Here is a 20865-nt window from a genome sequence, read left to right as displayed (position 1 = left end):
GCTGGAGGCGGGAGTGGTATCTAGATCTGGTGAATCTGGAGCCACCTCCACCTCCTTTCTTCTTTTCAGCACCACACCCCATCTAGCAGGGAACACGCAAATACACAAGGGCAAACTGCAAGCATTTTCCAACAACCGGAAAATCTTTATTCTTTCTCCCCATACAACTCCTTTCAGAGGTACTTCACCTCCCACCAAGAGGACCACCTTCAACCTAGCCAGTGTGGCCTCCCTTCCCACACTCACTACTTTTGCAGAACAACGAAACAACATGGGGTTGAGAACCAGTCTGTTGGTACGCAGCCAGGGTGAAATCTACTCTGGGGCCCCCACCTTCAAGGGATCAGCAGGTGGGATCATTTGGTCCTGCTGTCCCCTAGTGGCTGCGCCGTCGTTTCTTCCTTCTGCCAGTAACAAAAGTATCACGCCGCCTTTTACGGGGCTGTGAGGCCCGAACCACCTCCAGAGCCAGGGGTTTCTCCCCAGAGACACCAAGATCAGTAGGTGTCTTGTAGGGCCTCTTGTCAGCAGGAGCTGAACTTCCACTGAGTGTTCTCTTCCCAGACTTGGTCACAGGATATGGAGGCTGGCCAAGGCCCCTCACCTCAGCGGAGAGGGAGCTGGGTGCTCTCTGGACCCTCTGTCCTCTCGTGGAGGGCAGTGGGCCTGAAGCAGAGTGAGGACTGAAGGGAGGCCCCCTGGGAGACAGGCTAAGTTTAGAAGCCAAGAGGTAGGCAAAGCTGGCAAGTTCCTCATCTTCCCTCTCCTCCTTCTGCTCTTCCTCCTCCTTTCCTTTGGCCCCATCTGTTGAGCTGCATGTTTCACTGACAGGAGAAGCATCTCTCAGAACTAAGGCATCCCTGGCTCCCCATCTAGAGAACATGCTTTCAAGGCCCTGGTGAGGAGACATTGATTTGGGGGTCCCATGTGCATAAGAGTCTTGATTCCCTGGTAAGGGAGCAAGGTCTTGGGGCTTGGATACATCAGTATCCTCCCTGTGCTCTCCTTGGGGGTCATAAGAATTAACATTTGGCAGGCAGGTATCCTGACTGACCCCTAGATGGAGGCCACAGGCATCTCCAATATCTAGTATGTCGACCTGTTCTATGGTTTCCAACAGAGGAGAGAGGGAATTGCCACTGCTCCCCACCTCTAGGCTGACCTCAGGGAAGGAGGAGATCCCCTGGGTCCCCAGCATAAAGATATTGCCTTGACATGCAGGCTGAAGGGTTTCTTTGGGAGCCCCCAGTGTGGGGGTGCTGATACTACTCTCCAGCATTGGGGGGCAGCCTTTAGCCCACAACTCACTGGGATCCCCTGTAGCTTCAGGGCTCTGTTCTCTATTTCCTTTAGACCCCAAGGACGGGCTGTTGGCCCTCAGAGGTCTGGGCAGGCTGCTGTAGTTTCCCTTGTGCACAGCTGCTGTGCCGTCTGTGCCTCCATGGGGAACTGCAGTGCTCCCCCCTTCCCCAGGTGCTGTGGTTTCTCCAGGACCCAGAGAAATGTTGCCTCTGGAGCCCAGTGCCTGGCAGTCACCCTGATGCTCAGTGACACATTCCCTGGAAGTGGAGTTCACATGGAAGTTCTCTATAACCTCCTCAATCTCTAAGGGCAGCTCCAAGCCCACAGCATCCAGCTCACTGCTCAGCCAAAGTCCTGGACTGAGAGAGGCTCTGTCCCCATCCCCGTCCCCAGCTTCTTTAGGGGAAGGGCTCTGATCATAACTCTGAACTACAGGAGGACCTTTGTCGTCTCCCCACTCTGTCATCTCCTGGGACTCTGCTAACAGCTCCTCCCCTTGAGGAAGCGCTCTGAGCCCCCCTAGCTGCTGTCCCATCTGCAACCCCACAACCCGCTTTTCTAACCCCTGTCCTTGCAGAAGGGCCAGCCCTGCAAATCCAACATCCAAACTGGGAACCATCTCCAGCAGGGGGCCTTCCTGCCAACAAAGGGGCGGAGTCTCTGAAGTGCTGTCCGCCACCAGGGAGTGCCCAGGAGACCTAGCACCTCCCAGGTGGTCATCCTGATGTGGGCATATTTGATCTGTCACCTTCCCACACCCTCTTCTCTCCATATTTAGGGACCCTCGAAATCCCTGCGCAGCTGTAAGTTCTGGCTGCAGGTCCCAGCTGCTGGGAGATGGCAGAGCATTCCCATCTCTGCGCATCCCCCGCCGGCCATCCGGAGCCCGTTTTCCTGGGAAAACAGCCTTTCCAAGGCGAACGGTGCTGTCCCCCGCCACCCGAGGCCCAGCTGAGGGCCGAAGCCGCCCACCTCCATCTTCGTCCTCATCAGAAACGGAAGGACTGGAGTCCGATTGAGCTCTGCTACAACTCGGAGATGCCTCTGCAGCCTCCTCTTCCAAGGCCAGGAGTCGCTTCTGGATCAGCTAGAAGCAGAATGGACAAACATTGTTCTGTAAATGGTTGTGAGAAGGAGTAGCTGAGGGGGTGGTGAAGAGATGGTACTTAGGGCAGGGAATGGAAACAGATGGCATAAGTCACAGTATCAAAAACAGATACCGTCGCTCTTTTCTCCCTTCTCGGGCCTTCCTTCCATGCTTTGACCCCTTATGCTCGCTCCCCTTCTCCTGTGTTTCCACAATCCCTTGCCTACTTGTTCTGCACCCAAACCTCAATCCTGAAGCTGTCTCTAGAAGCCATACCATCCAAGACCGTGTAGAGTTCGATAAAATTATACAAGCTTTTTATTCTGTTATTCCCTACCTCCCAGGTTTACCTGGGTGAGACTGAGCCCCTCTTCTTGCTCTAGTTCCTCAATTAAGGCTAATGGATCCCTCTGCTGCTCTGGGGACAGCAAATCTGCCAGAAATTGAGGATGAATGACGGCCTCCACCTGGAGAACAGAAGGAAAAATGATCTGAGTCCTTGACAGAAAGTAACCTGTGAACCCAGAAGCTCTGAAGAAGAAGCCATGTCTCCACCCCTCCTCCCCTGGGGTTGTTATTAACCGCGACCACCACCAGCTATAAACGTTCACAACCTAGAAAGACAGTAGGAAGACAGCCTAGCTCCTAACTGCCTCGGGCAAAACCCCTTTGGTGCCCTGGTGTTTCCACCCCAGGATCTATTAGAAACCAGATACCCAGGTCCGACCCACCTTGGAGACAAAGACCTCCTGAGAACAAAGCTCCTCGATGTAGCCTAGGAGGCCTGGATCTGGATACATCCCTTCCTCCTCCTGCTGCTGCTCTTCTTCCTCTTCTTGTTTTCCATCTGACCCCCCGCTGGCCAAGTGACTCCCCACGAGCCCTTCCATGATGTCAGCATACTCTTTCACAGCTTCTGGTGGGATTTCCTTGGGTACCTCAGGAAGCGGAGGCCTCTGGGTTTTGCGCTGCCGCCGACGGGGGGCCCGGGCCTTGGAAGCCACCTTTTTGGGAATGTACGCTAAGGGAAGAGACAGAAAGGAGGAACACAAGGTGGCACAGAGACTGTGGCTTCTGCCTCCCGACCTTGTGTTTGTAAAGGGCAGCAACCTGGGTACACTGAAATGGTTACAGGCTAGATGAGGCCTGAAACGGTACCAGCCCATGGGAGAAGACGGGAGCTAGAAGGTCTAAGAGGATCACCGTATGAGGCATCTGGAAACCTCTGAAATTCCAAGAAGTCCTCTGATCCAGCCCCCATTTCTTAGGCAGATGAAGTATTATGTGCCTCATTTATGGACAGTCTCAATTAGAGACTAGTTGGTCTCCTTGGCCAAGATCAAAGTTTGGGACCAAGGGAAACGGAGAACCCAGCCTCCTATGTATGTCCTGTTTGGAACATCAATGGCACTCCCTGGAGGGAAAGTGACAGAAGCAAGGGCAATGCCTTCCCTAGTCCATGACTGGCTCTGTGTACGCCTCTCTTTGAGCCTTTGGCCCAAGGCTCCTATTTGGAATTGGGTAGCCTTACCTGGCTGCTGTCTAGCCTCAGGGGCCAAGAGTCCTGGAGGATCAAGTTTCAGAGAGGCTGCCGGAGGCAGGCCCTGGGACCCGTTCATCAGCTGTGTGTTCTGAATCTGCATCTCCTCCTCAGCCTCAAACTCCATGAACCTGCAGAGGGCGAGGAAGGCCTGGAAAGTTCTCAGAAGGTCAGACACTGGGAGGGGGTTGCTCACAGATGGCCAGATAACAATTCTGGAGAAAACATCACAAGGTCTCCACAAAGTCCCTTATGTGCAATCATCACTTAGGAAGCTTGTTAAGAAAATGAATGGTCTAGAGGTGCCTAGGTGGCTCGGTCGGTTAAGCGTCCGACTTCAGCTCAGGTCATGATCTCACGGTCCGTGAGTTCAAGCCCCACATCGGGCTCTGTGCAGAGCCTGGAGCCTGTTTCGGATTCTGTGTCTCCCTCCCTCTCTCTCTCTGCCCCTCCCCTGTTCATGCTCTCTCTCTGTCTCAAAAATAAATAAACGTTAAAAAAAATTAAGTAAAAAATAAATACATACATACATACATACATAAAAAGAAAATGAATGGTCTAGAACTTGTAAAGCTTCTCCAGGACAGAACCATGGCTTTCACTTCTATTTCATACCCTATCTCGCCCAGCATCATGGAGGGTATACAGCAGCAATTAATTCAGGCTTGTTGAAGCCAGTCAGGCCTCTGCCAAAGCCTAGCAGGACCCCACCAGCCAGCCCATAGGGCCTGGGGTTGCAATTTAAGGCAGTTCCTACCAGGAGGCATACTGAGATCTGAGTTCTCAGCCTTGCACTGGGACCCTACAAGAGTAATTCTGGGAGATACAGGTCCAGAAAATTTGGGGGTTGGAAATGGAAGCTAAGCTTTGGAGGAAAGAGTTCATCTTCCTTAAGAGTTACTTCTTTAACCAAGGAGATTATCATGGAAAAATGGGGAATATGAGCCAGGAGACAACTCTGGGCACCCAGGACCCTCCTCTGACCAACCTATGCAAGCACCAGGACCTCCCTGGGATAACAGGGTAAATGATTTCTGTGATAAGTCCTTCACAGATATATACTCTTTCCAGAGGAGGCATGGTCTCAAAGTCTACATCAATAGCCACTTGCTGCTACCTGGTCAGTGAGATAGGAAAGAACCCGCCTAGTAGGGCTTACCTCCCCATTGCTAGGTCCCTTTAGCAAGGAATTTTTAGACCCATTGGGTTCCAACCCCGTTCTAAGAACTTCAGTATCAAGGACCTATATAATTGAGAATCTGGAGGAGGAAGAGCTTCCAAGGAACAGGAAAACACAAGAGTCAAGGTGGTGGAAGCAGTGAGAATCCAGGAGACCCCATTCTAGTCCACACTCCCCCTAGCACCCCTTTGAATAATAATTCCCCCCACACCCAGACTCACGATGTTCAGACCTGACCCCATCCCTCAGCTGAAAACAGTGCCCCTCAGGAGAATGAGGGGTGGTCAGACTCACTTTTCTGCCATCTCATAGAAGATCATCCGGTCAAAGTTGCTGGTATGCTCCCACTCCTGCACAGCCCTTGGCAATCCCTCCTCCAGGGTCATCGTGGGCTTCAGCCGAGCCAGAGAGCGAAGCACAGGGCTAAAACCCCCAATGGGTCAGTCATGGTCTACAGTGCATGCCCCACTCATCCACCTGTCCTGACAGACACCTCAACACATACCCCTTTGTCCCCTCAGCAGATCTAACTTGCCCCCCAATCCTTGTCACATCCCAACTTCCGGTTAGATTTCCAGACCCCCAACTTTCCATCCATCCTCTACCACACTGGACTTCCCACTGAAATGTTCAAATCGCATGCAAAATCAGATGATTGGTTCTGCTCCCCACCTTTTGAAATCAGCCACCTTTAATTCTCACAGTGCTGTCCTCAACATTAGGAAGAAAGCACTCATGTTATTAAATTAATGGATTTGTTATAAAGTAGGCAGGCTTACCCCTGCCCGAAGGCTCTTGCTTTTGGAGAAAGGCACTACCTAACCCAAATGAATCTCTAATTAAAGGTTGTGTGGTGTTTTTATTTGTTGGTTTTTAAGTGCTTTTTGCCTCCAGGACACCCTTCACAGTCAGTCAAATATCAATACTCTTTAAGCTCTTTATGATTCATTTTTGCCTTTCTGACTTGCCAGAGTGCTCAAGCACTGTGCCTAGAATCACCGGGTGAAGGTTGTTATAATTATGGATTCCAGCGCCCCAGGATCTCTTGACTAAGTATTTTACTAGCTTCCTGGGTGACTGTTGCAGAGGGTCTGAACTGCATTGTGGAGGAGACCCTGCCCAGAGCCCCTGAGCATGGAGAGCAGGAAGAGGCCAGGAGTTAGAAATCCAGCCTGCCAGGCTCCAAGAGAACTCAGAGCCGTCTGGAGAAAGCAGGGAGCTGGTAAGCTGATCTACACCAAGGACTTGGGGGAAGGCTCTTGATTTATTCACTCCAGAGTCAGGGTGGAAAGGGAGATTCCTTTAGGTGTTCAGTGACGGCGAGAACAATGTACCTGTATTTTAAGTCCAGTAAAATGTGGTATGTGTTACATAGTGGTTTACACAAGATGTTGAGAGTGCAGTGCAGTTAGGAGCAGCTGTGGGTCTGGGTGGGAAGAAGAGAAAATTCCCCAGATGGCTGGCTAATGACTCTGCTTGATAAACACAACAGACAGCCTATGACACCTGGGGTCCTTGGCTAAGCGTCCCCTCACGTAAACATTCTGGCCTTTTGTGAATTCTTTTCTTCTACTAGACTGCCTTTTTTTTTATAACGATAGTAATGACAACAGCAGCTACCACTTAATGAAGCGTTCTCTGTGCCTGGCACAGTGCTAGGTACTTCACAGATATGAATTCATCTTCTCAGCAACCTTTTGAAGTAGGTATAATCATCCCCTTTCTAGGTGAGAAAACTGAGGGCAAAGATAGCAAATGTTGGGCCCAGGATCACCAATCCAGCAAGCGGTGGAGCCTAGGCCACTGGTCACTAGGCAAGCTCTACCAACTCCCTAGTTCAACTTGAACTGTGGCTAAAATAGGGACTAGTGGGGGTGGGGGTGGCACACACAAGGTCCTTCGCCAGGCCCCACGTCATCCTCCACTCCTCCAGGAAGGCTCAGGGCCCAGCACTCATCCTGCTGGTTTGGACGGCCCAACTCGATGTCGGGCAGTAATAAAACAGAATGGAGGCCCCTATACTTAGTGTCAGAGACCTCAGCTCCACCCATGGCTCCTCGCTCTATGACAGGGAACCTCTGAGCTCCGGTCTTCTCATCTATAAATGAGGACCACATAAAAATGCCTGCCTCAGCCCACAGGTTGTGAGGATCACTTCAGAGAAGACACCTGAAAGCTTGTTATACTCTGGAAAGCGCATAAAGAGGTGTATCATCATCCTCGTTATGCTTTTTCATTCTCACAGCATCTCTAGCACCCTCATGACCTGCCCTCAAGCATTCCCGAATAGCCTAACCTCTCGCCCACCCCAAAGTCCTCCCTGTTGAAAAGCGCTAGGAATAATCCATGTCAGATCTCCCCACTTACATAAGAAAGCAGGAAAGGGCTTCTGCATCAGGACTTTGAGATAAATGCCTCCGAGCCAAGACTTTGTAGCGCTGCCAGCGTCGGAAGTTCTCATACACACCCTTGGAGGTACAGGAGAGGTCACCCAATGAAGGCTTGGATTGGGTGGACAAAGGACCTCCTTCTCCAGTTGCCCCGTGTGGCCCTGGCCAAGCATCTTCCGGGGACACAATGGGGGCCAGTTGGGCAGCTGGTGGTGGAGCCCGAGCAGGAAGGCCCGGGAGACCCTCCTGGCTGACCCCAACGGCCTTAGTGGGCAGAAGAGTCTTCATGTTAGTGGCTGTCATGAATTGCGGGGGAGGACCCTCAGGGGCCCCGCAGGGACTGCCTGAGGCAATCCAGTTGAGGGCTGGCTGAGTAAGGATAAAGTTCTGAGTCTGAGAGGGCTCAGCCGGCCCCACTTCTGTCTTGACTTTGACAATGACTCCAGTCCCAGTGGGGCCAGGGCCCCCATCCCCTGTCACCAACAATGGGCTGGGGAGAACAGAGAGCAGCAGAGGGTTGTCTGGAGAGAATGCTGAAGGCATGGGAGGCTGTGGAGGCGGCTCCCAGGGTGGCTGATCTGGTGGGCCAGAAGCAGGTGGGGGAAAGGAAAGTGCAGTGAAAGGAGACAGGGTGGTACCAGGTTTCAAGGTTATATCCGGTCCTGGCAATGGAGATGCTGTTGAGACAAAGAGAGGGAATGGAGTAGGAGAAGGGAGGTCAGAAGTAGGTCATCAGAGCTCCATTTAGTCCCTAAACCATCAGAGGACTGATTCTCAACAGGTGAGAGAGGGGCTATGGTGGGGAACTCGCATAGTCTGCAAATGTCCCCCAAGTGATTTTGATTTGAGAATTCTCACACCATGAGAGGTGCAATGACCCTTGGGCCCATAACTCATATTCCATAACATGTGCCACCCAGCATACATCTCTTATTCTCACCCACTCCAAACACATTCAAACCACCTGAGCCCTGCTCCCATCTACTCTGTGGTCCCTGCCACCACTCACAGAAGCACTGTTTCCAGGAGAGGGTGTGTGGATTAGATGTCTCGTTTCCAGAAATCTTGTTATGTAACAGCTAGGAATGACTAGAGATAAGGGCCAGGAAATGGGTGAGGGGAGGGCTGTGCAAGAAGAGAGGTTCCCAGAGTAGCTGCTGCACATGCTAAAATTTGGTGATGTAGACTATCCGTGGTCCTGCTTGGAACTCCTAATAGCAGACATTTAGGGTCCACTAGGAACAAGGCACAGACGGTGAAGTCGGAAACACAGTACCTGCTGATGAGAAGCTATGTGGGGTCTAGTCAAAGGGACCAAGGAAAATACATAAAATATGTACTTAATTAATCAGGACATGTGTTTCTTAGGATTTTTTGTTATAATAATAGAAGATCATTTTCCTGATTTCACACGACTCTCCTCCCCCTCTAATAAATAGTTTCCAGTGGCAAATTAATGGCACTCAGCTTCCGCTTCCTGACCATGAAGGAGACATGGAATATGAGCAAACCCCTCATCTCAACCACACAGCATAAGGCCAGGAGTCTTCCACCAAGTGTGGACAGTGAAATGTGTCTGAAGGCCTGAGTTCCACAAAACGTAGAAAAACTGAGAGCAACTCAGGGAAGCCCCAGCTCTCATTCTGGTTGGAGTTACCCACCTCCCCTGGCCCTGGGAAATCAAGGAAAACTGCTTCCCTGAACTGGAAGAGAGGCCACCTCTCGGGCAAAAAGGAGTCATAAGGCTCTGAGCAGAGGCACTTATATAGTACCTTCCAGTCTGGCTTTGGGGAGAACATTTCTTTACAGACGAGGCAACAGATAACCCAGCAGAACAGTTTTCCAGCTAAGGTCTCCCTCCATTCACCTCACTCAATAAGATGGGGAGTGGCTCCAGCCCGGTTCTCTCACGGCAAAATTCTAGAGCAGGCTCCAATCGCGTGAAGAAGACACAGGAATTTGGACCTTCCCCTTGAGCCCTCTCTGAGCTATTCGCACCACACATAACCCGGCCACACAAACACATGTTGAAGGTGGTCCCTGTTCCAGAGAAATGAGTTGCTAACTTTCCTCTGAGGGACTCTGATTTATTTACCTCCCAGGAAGCTCTCTTCATCCCCTAAGCCTGGTGTTATTAGCACAATCTCCTTCCCCAGCCTCCCCAAGACGGATGACTTTGCTGGGGTATAGTGCTCTCACATCCCTCTAGGTGAACCCCAAAAGCTGGTCCCCAAATAAAACGTCAAATTTGAATCCCCAAGGATGTGGGCAGGTAGCCAGGACCTTCCCCACCACTTTCAGACTTACCTCCATCTGAAGCCATCCTCTCAGGTTTGGGCTCCAACTGTGGCTCTGTGGAAGCCTCCAGAATGGCCAGTCAGGTCCAGGACCCAGAGAGCAACCTGGCCCCAGCAGATACACAGGGATCCAAGGAAGGGAAGACAAAGATCAGATCAAAACAGAACTAGAATCTAGGACTCGAGGCATTCTGCAGTGGGGGAGGGGAGAGGAGCTGGGGTAGAGGTACAGAGAGATTCCAACGGGCTCTAGTAAGTAGGCGGTAACCAGGAATTCCCTCCAAACCAAAGTACCACAACACAATTTTTGAGTTTCTTTTTAGGGCAATTTGTAAATTCTTTCTGATTCCCAATATTACAAGTTTTACATCTCGGTTACCTGTACATTTCTTCACCAATATACATAGTTTTGTGCCCTTCAATCCCATCCAGTTCTGTAACTGACTTCCTATTAATAGCAGGTTGTGGCATACGCTTGACTTAATTCAATGTTGGCTATATTTTTTAAACCAAATTCAGAGCATTATAGTCTGTGTACTTAAGGGTCAAAGAAACAGAATGTTTGAAATCAGTGTGTCTCAGAAAATCCGGGTTTGATGGGCTATATGCATATCATTTCCTTAAAAAGCTGTCCTGCAATTCCCAAACAGTCCAGTACCATCAGGTCTGCAGTCCACAGAAGGTTCAGCCTTACCCTGGGCTGAAAAGCACCACCCTATCAGAAACTGCTATTCAGCCTAAAATTCCAAAAGCAAAAAGTCCTCCTTTTTGTTATTTTGTTTAAATTTTTGTTAAATAATTTTAATTTTTGAAATGGGTAATACATCCGCATGTTTCAAAAGTCAAATTATGCCAAATGTAATATACAGCAAGTCTCCTTCTCTCCCCTTTCCTCTGGAACTGAGTTCTTTCTCTCTCTTTCTCTGTTTCTTCTCTTTCTTTCTCTTTCTTTCTTTTGTTTTTAGAAGCAAGTTCTTTATCTCAGAGGAAACCAATAGTATGCTTCTTGTGAAATTTTGCATTTTATGCAACTACAATTAAATACAAACTATATTCTTAAAAAAATGAAGAAAGTCTTCAGGTTTTTCTCGATTATAAAATTAACCTATGTTCCAATGTCTTTGCCATTATAAATACTGCAATGATCATCTTTGTAATGATATCTGGGTTCCACTATCATTTTTTAAAAACCAGGTTCCTATGAAGACAATTTCTATGTTCTTTTAAAAATTCGAAATAACCCTATGAGGTGCATCTTATCATGCTATTATTAGCTACTCACCACTATTAGAAAGAGCGTTGAATTTGTGGTAGAGACCTGAGTTTAAATCTTGGTTTGACCACTAAAATCTACTTCACCAGTTTCATAAAATAACTTCACGCTCTCTTCGCTGTACATAATATCGAATACCCATCATGCACTCTTTACCGCCAATACTTTGAAATAGGGCGGAGGAACCGGATGTAAAAGAGGGGAGAGAAGAAAACTTTCTTCTTCTACCATAAGGTAAAGGGGCTCTGAATCCTGGAGCCTTTGTTTCTCCAGGCACTAGAAACCCACTGCCTGTGAAATGGGTGTACATCTCGATATAAAGACATGATTCCATTAATCAGTGTTCAAGCCATATCCATTCCTACCCCCCTCTAATTCCTAGCAGTGTCTTGCACACAGTGGGCACACTCCACCTATCTCAGAACTCCTGCAAAGTTGCAACTGGAAGCCAACTCCTGCAAGGTTGCAACTGGGTTGCAACTGGGCCAGATCCTGCAATAGTTCGCCCCCTTCTGGCCAGCTGGAGAAAGACCTAAATGGACTACATTTCCCGGCATGCCTTGAGAGAGAAAGAGAAAGAAAGAGACTCTTCCGGCTCCAGGGGAAGGAAGTTGACAAACACGTGAGACTGGCGGCGGTTAGGAAGAGGTGCAGACGGAATTGGAACTTCTGGCTTCGGTGTGGTCATGTTTCTCCAGTATTACCTCAACGATCAGGGAGACCGGGTCTATACGCTGAAGGTGAGAAAAGAAAACAGGTTGGAAACGGTTATGGCGAGAAACGGGTGGGGGAGCGGTTGAGACCAGCCACCGAATTGCCTAGGTGGGTGAGGGGAAGTAGAAAGCCCAGAAACCAGGAGTGATGGAGGCAGGAGTGTATGACTTGTTGATCTAACTGTTGCGTCTCCTGTCTTCCTGTTAATCTTTTTTTTTTTCGCGCAGCCTCCTCCCCATCCCAGCCTCTGTCTCCCTTATGACTCCAGGGATTGAGTTTTCCCACCACTCCTGTACTGAGCTTATGTTCTCTTTCTTCCTCGAGCAGAAGCTTGACCCTATGGGACAACAGACCTGCTCGGCTCATCCTGCTCGGTTCTCCCCAGATGACAAATACTCTCGACACCGAATCACTATCAAGAAACGCTTCAAGGTGCTCATGACCCAGCAACCGCGCCCTGTCCTCTGAGGGCCCCTTAAATTTCATGTCTCCTCTGCTACCCCTCAAGAGACTTTCTGAAACCAAGCTCTTCAGTGTGTGAGCCTAGAAGCCTTCTTATCATCCTTGCTCTTTGGAATCGGTTTCATCGTTGCCATTGTTCATGCTTGTGTGAAACAGTCATGGTAGCTATACCTCTTAAGGGAACAAATTTGAATCTTTCCATATTTTGAATCGCTGCCAGGTTATTAAATTGATTTGAAAGAGCTCTTGTTTTGTACGTTGTGGGAAGAAAGGAGGGAGATGAGAGGGAAGAGCACCTGAGGGGTACAACAAGTGATACTTGGAAGAAAAACTTCAGTCACTGCAGGAGCGGTAGTGCTGCGCGCGATGGGGTGTCGGGGAACGGGAAGAGTGGTTGAGACTCTTCCACAACCGTCAGCATTCACTGAAAAGTACCCCTCTTGTCACTTAAATCATTCCTTGCCCCTTGAAATGACGTTTTGACTCGGAAGAGTTGCTTGAAAAATAACAGCAGCTATATTGTAGAGGGGATGCTGTGAATTGGAAGTCGGGAGACCAGGATTTTCCCCTCTGCGTGCCTTTGAGAAAGTCACTTGTTTAGTCTCACTTTTCTCATTTCTAAATTCTCTTCCAACTCTAAATTTGATAGAGTTCAGTGGCGGATCTTAATATAGCGACAGTGTGTTATAAATAGAACCGTTGTGAGTATGAATGCCTTTATTCATTAAATGAATAATATGCATCAATGAATGCATATTTACTGGCCCTCTGAAAATATTCCCAGGTTTTTCGTTTTCTGCATCAAGGAATTGCCTTCTCACATACACCTAACTTTATTTTCTCCTTGGCAGGCAGCTACTGTGTGGAATTCTACATGGATCTTAATTTAGAAAATCGGGTATGAGAGATTCAAACAGGGTTTTGCTGGTTTTTTAAGCTACTTTTGGGGTTAATTAAAAAAAAAATGCAAGATTTCTTAGGACTTAAGCTGCTCTTATCGGGCAACCATAAATTTTTCAGCCAATTCATAGTGAAGGGATGATGAGGGAAAATGCTGTATTTAAGCTTTCAAGAAATGCTAGCTTGCTTCTTCTTGTCTTTGTCAAGTTAATCAACTCATTATTTCCCAATTTTCCCATTTGTGGCTTTTGACATTGGATTTGAATACTTAGTGCTCCTGATTTTAAAACTGCTTTATGGAGATGGTGTTCTAATTATACAATCTTTTTCTACTGCATCAAGATTCTAGATTCTAGAAGCAGATGTAACTTAAATCAGCATAAATTTGATTTATCATCACTGGTCCTGGAAAGGAATAATTATGTTTCTCTTGGACTGTGATGTCTGACGATCTCAGTAAAAAAGTTAGGGATAATTGTTGACTGCCAAGAAAAAGAAAATCTTTCTACTTGGGTCATAGTTAATAGAAGACAGATGATTGTTGAATCAATTACTTACTTATAGGAATGGTGAAATGAGATACTCGTTTCCTGTCAAGCAATTTTTAATTTCTTAGCCTGTTCACTTCCAGGGTCTTAGCATTGGATCTGAGGGACTTTGAAGTGTTACCCTATTCTGGGGTTCCTGGGTGTCAGGTCATGATCTGATTGTGATGATCGTGGAGCCCCTCATGGGGCTCTGCGCTGATAGCTCAGAGCCTGCTTGGAATTTTCTCTCTCTCTCTCTGCCCAATTGCATGTGCGCTCTCTCTCCTCTCTCAAAATAAATAAAAACATTTGAAGTGTTATCCTGTTAAGGGGATAATGATGGAAGAAATGTTAATTCTGCAAATAACTAGAAAAAGGATCTGCTATGGAACCTTCTTAAGCACCAAAGTCGGTAAATGAATTCTACCAATGTTTTATAATACTGACTGTAATTTTGTTTTTATAAGTAACCCACTACCCACCCCCGCCCCCCAAAAGGATTACCATTGTTCCATGCTACCTGCTCTGTAAACTGAAATGAAAAGACTTTGACCTGGAAATATTCCTAATTGAAGCAGAGGAGAAAAGGCAGACTGGTTTGAATACCCAGGGCTTTTTCCTTAAGAGAGTCTCTAGATATTAATATCTTCTGAGATGTGCTCAAAAACTGGAGAATTTTAAAAGTTATAGTCTATTGGTAATAGGTAGTATATATAAGTGAATGAAAATACACTGTGGTATGAAACAAAATTGGATGTTGCAGAAATCCACCATTTCTTTATAAAGAGAAAGTCTATGAGATTTGAATAACTTAGCAGGCCTGCCTGAGAAAGACATCCCTCAGGAAGTGAATTTCTTCCTCAGGAAAGCTGTGAACCTGAGTTAATAATCACAGGCTTTGAAGAGCAAGAATCAAGCTTGAAAGAATCAAGCTTTAAGGAGGTTTACATTTTAAATGGGAATTCTCATTTTGTTACCTGGATATTTTTTATTTTGTGGTTTTGTTTTATTTTTTTATAACCTGGTTCATTTTAACCAGACTTTGGACTTTGTGTGTCAATTGCTAAAAAGGGATTTCCTGGCTCAGGTTTTCAGTATAGTTCTGACCTAGTGCTAAGAATGATGCTTAAACATTTACCTTGGGAGGTATAAGGACCCAGGCAAAGCCAGGGCACAGATTGTTAAATTTAAATGTCTTGTTAAAGCTATAGGAAGTAACTTTCAAACAAAAGCATTGATAAGTCAAAACTTATTGAACACTCTATTCAGGTATTAAATAAACAGGCTAAGAAAAATATTCTGGTGGCAGTAGTAGGGACACTGGGATTGGAACAAAAAAGTATCTCTTGTTTTCCCCGGGTTTAAAATTAAAGACATTTTATATAGGGGTGCCTGGGTGGCTCAGTTGGTTAAGCATCTGACTCTTGATTTCAGCTCAGGAGATGATACCAGGTCTGTGGGATGGAGAACCGTGTTGCGCTCTGCGCTGAGTATAGAGCCTGCTTGGGATTCTCTCTCTCACTGTCTTGCTCTCTCGCGCTCTCTCTCAAATACATTTAAAAAAAAAATTATGAAGACATTTTATTTAATGGAGTTTTCCGTCTAACTAGAAAGCGAAAAATAGCATTTCCGCTCACCTTTATTGAGGTATAATTGACCAAATTGTATACATTGTGTACACGATGGCATGAACTATGCATGTGGTAAAAGACATTTTAAGGATGGGGGAAAATGTAGCACAAAATATATATAGATGTGAGGATACAGTGCTGTAAAAACACATCTCAAAAATTTGAGTAAGGGTCATACGTAGGTGTATGGTATGGGAGGTTTGTGATTTTTTTAAAGAAATTATGAACGGCATTTTCAGAGACGCTTTTATTAAAAAGAGATGGGTTTTCAGGTTCTGAGGGCAAACGGCATTGTCTGCTCCCCCGAACGCCTCCAGACCTGAGTTTGTGCAACACAGCAGGACTGAGAAGGAAAAGGATTTGTTTTCTCCCGTGCTCCTTGCTCAGGCCCCAACACACAACTACAATTCCCATCGTCCTCCGGGCCTCCCACGTGTGGCCCCTCAGTCCCGCTGCGACTCCAGCAGCGCATGCGCGCAGCCCTTATCGTCGCCTCGCAGACTGCAGAGGCTGGGCGGGGCTCCTCGGCACTCGCGGGACGGTACCGCCCTCCGACCGCTCCCCCAGGCTTCTCTTCGGACCGTTAACCTCGAATGAGGAACGAGCGGAGAGGGAAGGGAGGGGCTGCGGCGGCGCTGGCACAGCCCGCCGGGCCCGGGGCCGGGGGCGGCGAGGTCACGTAACGGCTGCTCTGGCGTCTGCCCGGGGAGGGGGCGCCCTCCCCGGCAGCCGGAGCCCTCCTGCGCGCGGCTCCGAAACAGTTACCGGCTCGTAAACAACAGCTGCGCGCGCACCCGCATCAGCTGGCGCCGGGATTCAGCACCTGCGACCTCCTCTTCCCCTCATCCCCGCTGCCCCCTCCTGTTCAGCCCGGGCCAGCCTACGGGGCCGTCTCTTCTCTTGCTAGGACCCGAAGGAAGAACGGCGAGGGCCTGACCTGCGCCGCGGCCCTGGTCGGGGAGAAGGCGTCCTCCGGCAAAGGGGTGGCCCGTCCTGTCACACGCAGGAGAAACCCAGCGAGCAGACCGTGGGCTCGATGGACTAGCAACGACCTGCCACGACCCTGAGCTGCAGTCCGAGGGGTCTCGATCCGCCCGCTATCCGCCCCCTCCCAGATCCGAGGGACCGTTCTGCCCGAAGAGCGGGCGGGCCACCCCCGCAGACCTCTTGGAGACGAGAATCCGCTCTGCCCCTGCATCCTCTGCTCACCCTTTTCTCCTCATTCTCCTGTATCCAGTAGTGTGGGGTATTTTTCTCGTTATGCATGCTCATCTCTCCCACCAGACCCAAGTGGATTATTGGCCTCAAAAACATCGGGTGACTCTCCACACACCTCCCAGCCAAACCTGTGGGGTATTCACCTGATACACAACAGGTGGCTGGGTGTACACCATTTCGCAATCTGATCTGTGCTGTATTCGCCTGATAAGGGTGGGCCTGCGCGCACTTTGCTCAACTAGAACCGTGGGACATTTACCAGATAAAAAAGACTTAACTACCTCGGCGGAAACCTGGGGGTCGAGGGGAGAAACGGTTCACCAGCTTATCTTGAGACCATGGCGCTGGGGCTGCAGTGCTGGACCAGGGGAGATAGCTAGATAACTTTTTTTTTTCCCCCTGAAGCAAGGAAGTTACACGAGTTTGGCATCGTTTTGTCTTTTTTCCTCCTTAAATATTTAATGGTAGTGCACTTTCTGGGATAGTCTGTTTGAATTCTGAGAAGGAACTTTTTGTGGTGTAAATCAAGATTATTGAAGATTTTTTTAAGTTATCTTTTCTATTTTACAATCAAAAGTAGCTAGCGTAGGAGGAAGGATTTTGCGGGGGTTTCCTTTTTTCTTTGTTCTTATAAAGGAAAAGAGAAAGAATAATGCATCCTCCAGAAGCCACCACCAAGATGGCTTCAGTTCGGTTCATGGTGACACCAACAAAGATCGATGACATTCCTGGTTTGTCAGATACCAGCCCGGACCTCAGCTCCCGGTCCAGTTCCCGAGTAAGATTTAGCTCACGGGAAAGTGTGCCGGAAACAAGCCGGAGTGAGCCCATGAGTGAGATGTCCGGAGCCACCACTTCACTGGCAACTGTTGCTCTGGATCCGGCTAGTGACCGGACTTCTAACCCCCAGGATGTCACGGAGGGTAAGTAGAAACACCGATGACAGGATACTTTCATTGCCGGCTTATTTATCTGGTTGTCTACTGGAAAATCACTTTTCCATTATACAGTAATCATCAGGAACCAAGGTACCTCTTTTTGAGATGCCTAAGGAACCCTTTGGAATAATGGTCAGCACAGTGACTCTCGGCAGCAATAATTTGGCATGTGGGAAGGTATATGGAAAGAAGGAAAGCAAATTTATATTTCGATTTCTTCATTTTGCCTCCTTAGAATTGAAGTGAGTGTTTTGGTTTAGGGCAGATATCAAAGAATTTAATAGTTTTTTAGCACAGAGAATCCTAAATTGTGAAATTCAGTGGAGAGCTTTGGGGTCAGAATATTACAGTTGGCTTTTAAGGCTAGTTACCAGGAGTAGTTATTGATCATCTCTTAGTTACCGTTTTCGCACAAAGATTTCAGATATTATGTCACCAAATTCTTTGTAAAAAATTATGTTTTACAGAGACCGCAATTCAAGAAGCTTAGCTTACTCAGGATGAGGCTGGTGGATCTATTGTCCTGGATATCGAATGGAGAAATTGTAAAGAGGCTTTTAGGGCCTAATTCCCATATAATTTTGTAGAGAGGCTTTTAGGGTCTGATTTCTACATAATTTATTCACTTTGAACATTAGATGGAATGTGTTGAGTCTTTGTAGTCAGGAAATAGTAGTACACAAGCCACTTTCTGACTTACCTTGACCACTACAAACCTTAAGCTGCCTACACTAATTTGTGTTAGCTGGTTTGTAAGTTTTTACAGGATTTAGTGGGAAGAGGTGATGAAAAGAGAGAAAGGAGATGAGAGGTCATAACATTTTTCAGACTCTGAAGTACAAAAGTTTGAGAATTGCTGTACTGCTTTATATGTTTAGTTTTGTGCTAAATTATAACGTAGGTATGTCTAGTAATGAAAATTTCTCTTAAAACTCTTAAAGATTCTTAAAATGGTATTCTACCCAAATTTGAAAACCATAGCTTCAGCTACTGACTTGACATTTTCCGGTGTCAGGAAGTATTGTTCCTCTTAACCGAAAGGGTGCAGGAAACCAGAATGATTTTAGTTCCTTATTTGTGTTTGTGTTTCTGAATGTCTGGAAACAAGGTAGATTTGGTAAAGTTTGTAGTCTTAGAATTCACTTATCCTTGACTATTTTATGGAGATATGGACTTAACTATTTTCAATTTCTTGACACACTTTATACCATGGAATGGAATAAAAAATAATTTATCATTTTCTCTTCCTCCAAATTAGTTCTAAATTGTAGTTTTAGTCTGTATCCATCATACTATATTTAGGTTGTAAAAATACCAGATAAAGACTATAACAGTGTTAATTTTTTTAATGCTGTAATTGTTGTTAGGCAGTTTACAGCTAACTGCTATTAGTCTTGTACTTACATATTTTGGAATTGTATTTTTATTCTGTTTAAAAAGTGAACTTATTTCTGTAATGTGTTAGCCTTGTGGAACAGGATCCTTATCCAGGCTGTTCTTCCCTTATTTACAAGCATTATTTACAGTATGGAATGGTATCGTTTTACACTACAGAGGTAAAACTGGGGACCTATCTAGGTGAAATCTATGTTGTTTAGATGGGTATAGAAGTTAAAGCTTGGCTGTTTATCTAACATACTCCTTAATGTGTAAATATTATGATACCAAATGAAAGAAATTAACAGTCCAGCCATTAGATTGCAATTTCCACTATATTCTCAGGAAACTAGTTCTGTATTTTACTAATGACCTATTTTTTTCTCTGTCTTCTAAAAAATTATGACAACCAGAATCCTATGATATATTTTCCCCACTATTAGAGGGACTGATCAAAAATACAATTATTTCATCTTTGGCTTCTTAATACGCGGATGCCCTTGTTAGATATAGATCTTCATAGGATCCTGTTGTCAAGAAAATCAAGAACATACTAATCTACATTTGTCTCTGGGCTGGAATCAGTATTGGAAAACAATGTTGCATTTTCCGCAAGTGATTCTGTCCTTAAGCTCATACTATACTTCAGAATTGTTTGCTATTTTAATATTTAGAATTCTGTGATCTTTTTTTTGGCCTTTTATATATACATCCTTCTGTGGTTGTGACATTGGTATGATTATCTCTCTTTTCTCCACAATTCCCATGCCGCTCACATTTCTTCCATATATTAGCTTCCCACCTTAAATTTCTTTTCTCATCATACACTTTTTATTCACATTACATTGTACAACCAAGGGGGGTGGGGGTGAAACACGAAGTTTTATATTTCTGTCTGTGTTTTAAGTTTTTCTCCTGTCGGCCTTTTGAGTAGGTAATTCTTTCTGCTATCAAAGTATTTATGATTTTCCTTTCATTTTGTTAAGGTTCCATTAGAGTTTATAGGATTGTGCAGTTGGTAAATAAAAACAAGAATCTTAGACTGTATTTGCTTTTACATGAAGAATGCCTTAAAGATACAGAAGAAACTGTTGAGAGTGGATATCTCTGGTGGGTTATGAAAATAGGGTGGAAAATGGGAACTTTCCTTTACCTAAACAATTCAGAAGGGCATGTACGATTTTTTAGATTGAGGATGTATCACTTTAATAATAAAAATTTTAAGAGGCATAGCATGTTAGGGAACCTCAGATGACCAAGAATTGAATTTTGAAGAAGAACAAGAATTGAATTCTGGTCAAACTCTATTTTAAAAACTGGGAGGGGAGTGCACCTGAGTGGCTCAGTCGGTTAAGCGTCAGACTTCAGTTCAGGTCATGATCTCACGGTTCCTGGGTTCAAGCCCCGCGTCAGACTCTGCTGACAGCTCAGAGCCTGGAGCCTGCTTTGGATTCTGTGTCTCCTCCTTTCTGCCCCTTCCCCATTCATGATCTGTCTTTCTCTCTCCCTCAAAAATAAATAAGCATTAAAATAAAAATGGGGAAACTAAGGCTTACAGAGATGGTTATTTGTAGATCAGAGTGGGAAAGCCAAGACTGAAAAGTGCAGGCCTCCTGACTTATATCCAGTGCTTATATCATTTTGTCTCTGTCATGATGAACATTATTTACATTTGCCTTGTAACTATTTTGTTATCTTAAATGATTGTTAAAATAATAATACCCAAAAAGAGCAAGGGACATATTTTTATATGTCTTACACAGGTTCTGATACATTTCACCCTTTTACAATTGAACAAATGCTCCCTGAGGCTCTGCTATGTATAAGGCACTCCAGTAGGAATTATAGGAAATATACATATGAGACAGTCTCTGCCTTTGGAGAGCTTATAGTTTAGTGGTGAAAATGACCAGAAAACTTTATCCATTTCTTCACCAAACATTTACTGAACACTTCTTAGGAGTCAGGCCCTGTCCTGGGTGTTAAGGATGCAGGAGGACCAAGAAAAAAAATCCCAATAACTGCTGTA

General features: G+C 46.3%; 3 protein-coding genes across 5 annotated transcripts in view; 2 read left to right on the top strand and 1 right to left on the bottom strand.

Annotated features, from left to right (window-relative positions):
* Positions 1–287: 287 nt before the first annotated feature.
* On the bottom strand, positions 288–9940 carry NUTM1 (NUT midline carcinoma family member 1). Its single transcript, XM_043555740.1, has 7 exons — positions 9807–9940; positions 7477–8176; positions 5404–5532; positions 3921–4060; positions 3121–3410; positions 2740–2856; positions 288–2389 (listed from the first exon to the last, which is right to left on the bottom strand). The coding sequence occupies exons 1-7, from the start codon at positions 9820–9822 to the stop codon at positions 377–379; spliced, it is 3405 nt and encodes a 1134-aa protein (XP_043411675.1). The 5' UTR covers positions 9823–9940; the 3' UTR covers positions 288–376.
* Positions 9941–11673: 1733 nt separating this feature from the next.
* Positions 11674–12487, top strand: NOP10 (NOP10 ribonucleoprotein). The gene is made up of 2 exons (XM_043555739.1): positions 11674–11809; positions 12111–12487. The coding sequence occupies exons 1-2, from the start codon at positions 11756–11758 to the stop codon at positions 12249–12251; spliced, it is 195 nt and encodes a 64-aa protein (XP_043411674.1). The 5' UTR covers positions 11674–11755; the 3' UTR covers positions 12252–12487.
* Positions 12488–15285: 2798 nt separating this feature from the next.
* Positions 15286–20865, top strand: part of SLC12A6 (solute carrier family 12 member 6) — a 90805-nt gene continuing 85225 nt past the window's right edge. The window contains exon 1 of one of the 3 annotated variants that reach the window (XR_006293331.1): positions 15286–17444. Coding sequence is in view for 2 of the 3 variants with exons in the window: in XM_043555732.1 (XP_043411667.1) it covers positions 17174–17444 (271 nt within the window). In the remaining variant the exon portion in view is untranslated. The remainder of the gene's footprint in view (positions 17445–20865) is intronic. The other 2 variants (XM_043555732.1, XM_043555731.1) reach the window with 2 other exon arrangements.

The sequence above is a fragment of the Prionailurus bengalensis genome, chromosome B3, assembly GCF_016509475.1.
Source record: "Prionailurus bengalensis isolate Pbe53 chromosome B3, Fcat_Pben_1.1_paternal_pri, whole genome shotgun sequence".
Lineage (NCBI taxonomy): Eukaryota > Metazoa > Chordata > Mammalia > Carnivora > Felidae > Prionailurus > Prionailurus bengalensis.
The sequence above is the reverse complement of the archived record's forward strand: the minus strand, read 5'-3'. Positions and strand labels throughout refer to the sequence as shown.

Excerpts from the sequence above, each read along its gene's own strand:
- NOP10 (XM_043555739.1), top strand. The coding sequence starts at position 11,756 with ATGTTTCTCCAGTATTACCTCAACGATCAGGGAGACCGGGTCTATACG. Across the intron at positions 11,810-12,110 it reads ACCGGGTCTATACGCTGAAG|AAGCTTGACCCTATGGGACA; the intron begins GTGAGAAAAGAA and ends TTCCTCGAGCAG.
- NUTM1 (XM_043555740.1), bottom strand. Across the intron at positions 3,411-3,920 it reads TGAGGCTAGACAGCAGCCAG|CGTACATTCCCAAAAAGGTG; the intron begins GTAAGGCTACCC and ends CTCTTCCCTTAG. Across the intron at positions 2,857-3,120 it reads AGGAGGTCTTTGTCTCCAAG|GTGGAGGCCGTCATTCATCC; the intron begins GTGGGTCGGACC and ends TCTGTTCTCCAG.